Raw genomic sequence first — 7,456 nt, forward strand, 5'->3', positions numbered from 1 at the left:
GTTCGAGTTCTCAAGCACGTGTGCACGTGCACATGCACGCGCCCGTGCACACGCACATTAAAGCTAGCGACAAGCATTGCATCTATGCTACGACGTTTCAGCCCAGAAGCCTCAGTCTCTGGTGGTGAAGAAGACCTTGAAGACATTTTGTCCTCAAATCCTTCAACTCCTGGCCTATTTCTCGAGGCCGGGGGGGGGGGGGGGGGGCGTGGACAGCGGCCATGCAGGCAGCCTCGTCAACAACAACAGCCGCAGCAGCCAAGAACACAGCACCACAATACCGGCCTGCCCACTAGAAGTCGGTGTGATAGAAGTAATCTCATCTATTGTGTGGTGGGTGTACCCCCCCACCCCTCTTGGCCTGACGAGGATCGTCAGCTTGGAGCAGACACACAAACGAACACACCAGCACTGGATTTAAATACCCTGCATGTGGGCTGAAAGGCTAACCCAGGTGAGGAGTGAGGAGGGAGTGAGGAGGGAGGGCTGGATTTGAGTCGGTGATGAGGAGGGGGAGAGTCGCTGCTGAGGAGGGAGTAAGGAGGGAGGGAGGGCTGGATTTGAGTCAGTGATGAAGAGGGGGAGAGTCGTTGATAAGGACTGGATGTAAAGGGGGTGAGTCGGGGATAAGGAGAGGATGAGGAGGGGTTGTATCGGGGATGAGGGGGTGTGGAGCAGCTGGGACAGCCGTTGTTCCGTTCTTGTCTCCTCCGGTGGCGTGGTAGGAGGGGTCTCCCTGCAGGCTGAGGCCCGGAGCATCTCTCTGAAGCCCAGACTGGACCAGACAGGGAGCAGGGCTTGCGGGCAGAGCGCTGGTCTCCGTTGTTGTCTGATTGGTGTTCTGAAGAGGCGTTTGCTTCAGTTATAAATAGATGGAGAGTAAGATGGAGGGGGCGTGTGTGATCTCCGCCCTCTGATACTGGCAGGTACCCTGAAGTATTTCCGCACGTTGTTCGTTAAATTCCTTCTTGACTCGGCAGCCCACGCATCGGCAAGGTGCTGTTTTTTGTGGCTTTCTTTTGGACGGAGAGACTTGACATGCGCACAGCCACACGCGTACGCATGCACTCACACGTCCTGGCCCGGACAGATCGAGATGTATAACCAGCTCTGCTGCGGAGGAGCTGATGAACTCACTGATCACAAACGTGATGCGTACTCACACAGCAAACCTTGACTTGACTTGACTTGACTCGTCTCTCTCTCTCTCTCTCTCTCTCTCTTTCTCTCTCTCACTCTCTCTCTCTCAGGCTGTATGAGAACAAAGGGGAGGCTGACTTCATGGAGTCCTTGAGAAACCTCTTCACTTCCTTCAATGACATGATGAGCAGTAACTCTGAGAACACTGGCATGGTGAAGGTAGGCCTACACACACACTCGCGTATCAACACACACACGCATCAGCAGACTTTCCACACGTGTGCACACACACGTGTGGAAGGAGGGGCTTTGGCCGCCAACCTTGACCTCCTCACCTCTCCATGGACCGACCTGAGAGGTTAAAGGTCGAGGTGGTTTCGGTAAATGTCGACGCCAGCAGTTTTGTTACGACCTCTAGCGCGAAAGAATCTCCTTCACCCTTCTCTCCGCGCATCAAATGCATTCTGGAGGAATTCAAAGTGTTGGTTGAGCCCAGAGTGAACAGGTTTGTATCACTAGAGCACTCGTAGACTAATTCAGAAAGTAATGTCTGCGTGGATCCCTTTGTATAAAGTATTCCTGCTCTGCATGCTGTCACCACTGGGGTCTTCTCTTCCTCCTGTGTGGTTCTACCTCCGTTCTGCTCAGGGAGTCTCGGCTGTCTTTGCCCACTGTCTCTCTCTGTGTTTTCTCTCTGCATGTTTCCTCTCTCTCTCTCCCTGACCTCCCGTCTGTCTGTGGACCCTCTCCCCTCCCATCCCTGCTGCTGACCTCCACCTGGCTCTTCCTGTCCCCTAGCTGCTCCTCAAGGTACTTCTCCTCCTGTTCTCCTGTTCCTCCTCCTCTCTCTCGATGTCTCTCCTCCTCCTGTTCTCCTCTTCCTCTCTCTCTCTCTGTGTCTCTCCTGCTCTTCGCCGTTTGTTTCTTGTCCTCTCCGTCCTTGGAGCCCAGCTCAACGTCTGCTACTCAGCTGCTATATATCCACGCACGCACGCACGCACGCGCGCGCACACACACACCTCCCCCCTGGCTTGACTTCTCTCCAGAGAGAACAGCACGCAGCCATCCTCGTAAGCACACTGACTGGTACCTGGTGTGTGTGGGCAAGCAGGGCAGATAGACGCTGTCCCAGAGTCAATTAGGAGTCAGCCAGTGTGTAATTGGCTGATATATTAGCTTTAGCTTTAGCGACGGTAAATTAAAAATTGATCCTGAGGAAGGCAGCTTGAAAGGCAGAGACGGGCGGGTTGTGTCTGAGCGGGGGCCGGCTGGAAGCCGTCTGACAGCTGGCAGCTAATAAGACATCCCAGTCACGAGCATCACCCGCCCAAACATCTGTAGAGGCACACAGGCACACACAGATAGGCCTGCCCACACACACACAAACGCACACACAAGTTTACTCACACACATAGTCATATTTGAATCACAGATGCACACGCATAGGCCCTCACAGAGACACACATACATACACAGGAGCACGGGCACGCACGCACTTAAGTTAACTTGTACACATGCACACACATGCAGGCATGTGCCCAACCACACAGCCATTCACACAAACGCACGTGCAAACAACCACACGGGCATGCACACAAATCACAGGCATGCTCACAAACACAAAACCACACACAAAGGCATGCACACATACACATGCTCACAACCACACAGGCATGCACACACACACACGTATGCACGCAAGAATGCACACAGAAACATGCATGCACACATGCACGAAACCACGCCAGCATGCACACACAACCACACACAAATTCTCACAAATTCACACACACATGCATGCAACCACACAGGCATGCAAACAATAACACACGGACACACAACCACACAGGCATGCAAACAAAAACACACGGACACACAACCACACAGGCATGCAAACAAAAACACACGGACACACAACCACACAGGCATGCAAACAAAAACACACGGACACACAACCACACAGGCATGCAAACAAAAACACACGGACACACAACCACACAGGCATGCAAACAAAAACACACGGACACACAACCACACAGGCATGCAAACAAAAACACACGGACACACAACCACACAGGCATGCAGGGCCAGCGATCCGAGAGCCACACTGCCGGAGGGCTTAGCAGAAGTAGCTCCAGAGATAATTAATACTTGACACCCCGTACCCCTGCCCGACAACAACAGGAATACGTAACGGGGGGGGGGGGGTTCTGGAGAGGAGAAATCACGGACGGCCGCCGAACTCCGACGTCTCATCGTGCGACGCGTTTAGAGATCTCTCCTTCCAGTGGTAACAAAGCGTTCGAGGGCCAGAGAAGGGACACGCTTTCAATCAATACATATGACCGGGGGGCCGCCGTTCTCGTACACAAGGCGTCGCTTTCAACGCTCTGACCAAGGCGCAGCATTCGACAGCTCTTGGCTCGGCCCGCGGCAACAGATTCCCGCCCCCCGGCGGCTGGGACCGAACGCTTTGGCGGGGGTGATGCGATACTGATGCCACCGCCTGTAACCAAACATCCAGCCAGGCGCCCGCCAACGCTGTAATTAACCCTGGCGTCTCTCCCTACCACGGACCCCACGCCCCTCCCTGGCCATTCGATGCCGCGTCCTGAACAGCGAGGCGTCCCGGTCGTGCCCAGCCCCCGCATCCTCTATCTGTTAGACGGACCCTGGCAGTTTGACTCTTTGGCCTGGATGCTGTATAAACGCCCCCCCCCCCCCCCCCCCCCCTCCCTGAGGAGGGAGGCCCACACCACCGGGTGGTGGTGGTGGTGTTAGGGAGGGAGGGGGTGGCGTTTATGCAGCACTTGGATAGCATGCACTAGTGTCACACCTTAATGCCTGGTGTTCACAGTAGGCCGTGGTGATGGAGGCGTGAGGGTGGAGGCGTGAGGGTGGTGGCGCTCCGTCATGATGATACAGAAGGTTACAGTTAACCCTAAAGGCCCATTCACACCCTACGGTAAATACGGATACGGACCGTTTCGTCCGGTCCCGGAGGTGTTTCCTCCGTCAATGGGTCCGTCGCCTCTGAGCTTACGAATCCGGAGTGCTCCGGGTGAAACGGAGCAATACCACCGGAAATCGAGGCGGCAGTATAGAGTCAGAAGTCAGACCATTCGCGAAAATTCCTGCTTTGGCAATGAGTTGTAACTGGTCATTTAAAAAGGCGCAACGTTTCAAGGAGATAATCTGCGGGTTGGTGAGGGGTGTCACATGCCACCTCCGCCTAGGCCTACACTTTTTGCACCTTTTATTTTTGGCCGATTTCGGATGGCACAAAGCAAAACCATCTCCTCTACAGATGCCATGTTTGCGATTATCGATGCCGTTATTTGTGACACGACAGTCACTGCCCTCTAGAGGATGTATTGCGTAACATCCATAACAACGCTGAAACCGGACGGAGGTATGAAGGGTAGTCCCGGAGAGAACGTTTGGTACGGACGGACGAATTTCGTCCGGATCGGGAGGTATGAATCGGCCTTAAGCCTCCAGGATGCATCAGCCACGACCGGCGAACCGTTCACCTTCGCGGCGTCCACTGAACGTCCCCGGCAGCGCATTCACCACTTGATACTAAATCTAGGAAACAATATAAAACGGGAACGGTGCTGCAGAATCGGAATAAGCTGACGCAACCTACTCTGGAGGACATCAGAACACCGCTGCTGGTTATGATGAACCAGTGGCACTGGGAACTAATAGTTCCCAGTGTCCCTCATCGCCCCACCAGAGGCTGCCGCGCCCCCGTCTCCCCAGGGCTGTGCCTCACTCCGCTGTATTTGTCTCTCCTCCATGGCTCCAGGGCGCGGCGCTGAAGTACATCCCCACCATCGTCAACGATGTGAAGCTGGTCTTTGATCCCAAGGAGCTCAGGTAGGCCTCTGTCTCTCTTGGAGCGTCGGCGGGATTCGTGTGATTTGTTGTTTCTGGGAATGACTTGGGAATGTGGTGGTGACGTGCAATAGGGCTTGTTGAAAAGACTTGATGAGAAGAATGATGTGTAGATAATATCCCTCAAACTGCTTCGATTCCTTAGAGTGATGGAGTTTAATCAGAATGAGGTCCTCTCTGAATAAGACCTGATTGGCTGGTAGGACTGCAGAGTGGCTCATTAGAGCCAATCAGATTAGCCGATGGAAGGTCAAGTTAAATCCAAACGGCCTCCGATACGCTGATCAAAACAGCCAACCCGACTGCTCCATTTTGCATTTATTTTCCATTTAAATTTAACTGTCATTAGGATATGCATTGATGAGATGAGGCCGCGGTCGAGAGACATAGACGACGCTCACACGTTCTCTCTATCTCTCTCTCTCTCTCTCTCTCTCGGTCCAATTGAACACATTAATAATTGAACACCTTCATCAGATAATGTTTTGGTGTCTGAATGTTGAGCTCAATAAAGTTTGGCACGACGCATCCTTACAACATGAATCCAAACTGTTTCTGACCCACTTATTTTGTATTCAGTGGTTCAATATCACAGATTTTTCCTCGAGGAACGCCGTTCCGATCCCTTTTGATTTTTATCTCTTTAGAGCAGAGTCCCAGTTGGACTCTAGTCGGCGAGGGAAGACTGCCTCTAGCTCCCGGCCTCCCCGGAGAGAGGCTCTTTAATGTCCGTCATTCGCTGAGGAGACGCAGCACAGAGTCCCACCACGGCCTCGTTCACGCAGCGCTCCACTAATGGGAGTGAAGCGCTGCCCAGCGCAGAACAAGAGGGATGAGACATAATTACTCAATCCTCTGTTTTCTGGGATTGCTTCTGATCCATTCTTTAAGATGTTAGATTATTGTCGTATTCCCTTCACAGTGAAACTGGTTTTCATCAGTCATCTCTGGGTGGCTGTGTGTGTCAGCACAATCAGTTTAAAGGGAAATGAGATGCCATGCACCACATGGTCCTTTCTGCACACTGTGACCCACAGAGACTAGGTACATGCCGCCCTGATTAAAAATCCTCATTAAAGATGTACAATAATCGTGATGTGGCATTGGCAGGAAATGCATAAAAACATAATTAATGCTTCAATAGTGGATAGCTCTTTTTTTATTTGCAAGCATTTAGGGACAACATACAACAACAAACAAGTGTGAGCTTATGAGAGATGAGGTTCACGTTCTCCTCTCTGCTGGGCGCTGACCAATCAGGGCTCACCATTGATCGTGTGAGGTCAGACTACACCCTCCATCCACCCCCAGTACCACTGATAGCTCAGACTACACCCTCCATCCACCCCCAATACCACTGATAGCTCAGACTACACCCTCCATCCACCCCCAGTACCACTGATAGCTCAGGCTTTGGGAGAAGGTGCTGCCAGCCCCCAGGTACATCATGGTGGTTCTCATGCCAAGAGCAAAGGCGTCCTTATCCATTCCCAGTGTAGTCTAAGTGTATTGTGTTTACCTCAAGCTTGGCTGGCGATGGAGTGTCCGAACACTAGGCAAATGGCCATCTCAATGGGCCAGGGCCCATCTTACTAGGCCAGGGGCCATCTCACTGGGCCAGGGGCCACAAATGGCCTGGCTCTGTTGTGTTGACCAGAGGGCCCTAAGCCCTACTCTCATTGATTAAAGATATAGTGATGTACTATTTAATCAATGACTTATCTGTATGGCCGTCTTTGTATCTCATAAAAACAGAAAAAACTGAATGCTAACCTTTCAATTCCTTTTATCTGAAAGACACGCATACACAAGAACGGACGGGCATACACACACACAGAAACCTTTATCTCCAAGGCTAAACGTTGCCCTTTGAATACAATTTTCAAGCGAATGTCTGACCTTTCTTAGGAGGACATTGTTATACTTTTCTACCTTCAGGAAGACACTGCACCCTGTTGGATAGTCTGAACACACTTTATATCACGTATTAAAATAAGGTGTCTACCTCACAGGGGTGGATGTGTCTTCATATGGAGGTTAAAGGTGTATGTGCCTCTTTATAGGGGGGTTAGATGTCATAGGGGGGATGATTCTCATCACATGGATGTTAAAGGTCAGGGGGCGACATCTATCTTTATACAGAGGTTAAAGGTCATAGGGGGGAGGTGTCTCTATGTGGAGGTTAAAGGTGGATGTGGTTCTATATATGGAGGTTAGGGTTAGGGTTAGGTCATAGGGGTGGATGTGATTCTTTACAGGGAGGGTAAGGTGTCTAACCTCCGGTGTGTTGTTTCCCGCTCTCTGCAGTAAGCTGTTCACGGAATTCATCCAGAAGGTTCCCCAGGGCCGGCTGGTGAAACAGAAGCTGGAGTGTCTGATCGACATCGTCCACAGCGACCTCTTCACCCAGCACGGT

General features: G+C 52.0%; 1 protein-coding gene across 1 annotated transcript in view; it reads left to right on the forward strand.

The window, feature by feature from the left end:
• dock1 (dedicator of cytokinesis 1) overlaps positions 1-7,456 on the forward strand; it is a 186,649-nt gene that overhangs the window by 67,226 nt on the left and 111,967 nt on the right. Inside the window, exons 23-25 of the mRNA XM_079757227.1 lie at positions 1,251-1,359; positions 4,952-5,022; positions 7,348-7,454. Coding sequence (XP_079613353.1) covers positions 1,251-1,359; positions 4,952-5,022; positions 7,348-7,454 — 287 coding nt within the window. The remainder of the gene's footprint in view (positions 1-1,250; positions 1,360-4,951; positions 5,023-7,347; positions 7,455-7,456) is intronic.

This window comes from Pollachius pollachius (genome assembly GCF_949987615.1).
Source record: "Pollachius pollachius genome assembly, chromosome: 19".
In the NCBI taxonomy this organism is placed as follows: domain Eukaryota; kingdom Metazoa; phylum Chordata; class Actinopteri; order Gadiformes; family Gadidae; genus Pollachius; species Pollachius pollachius.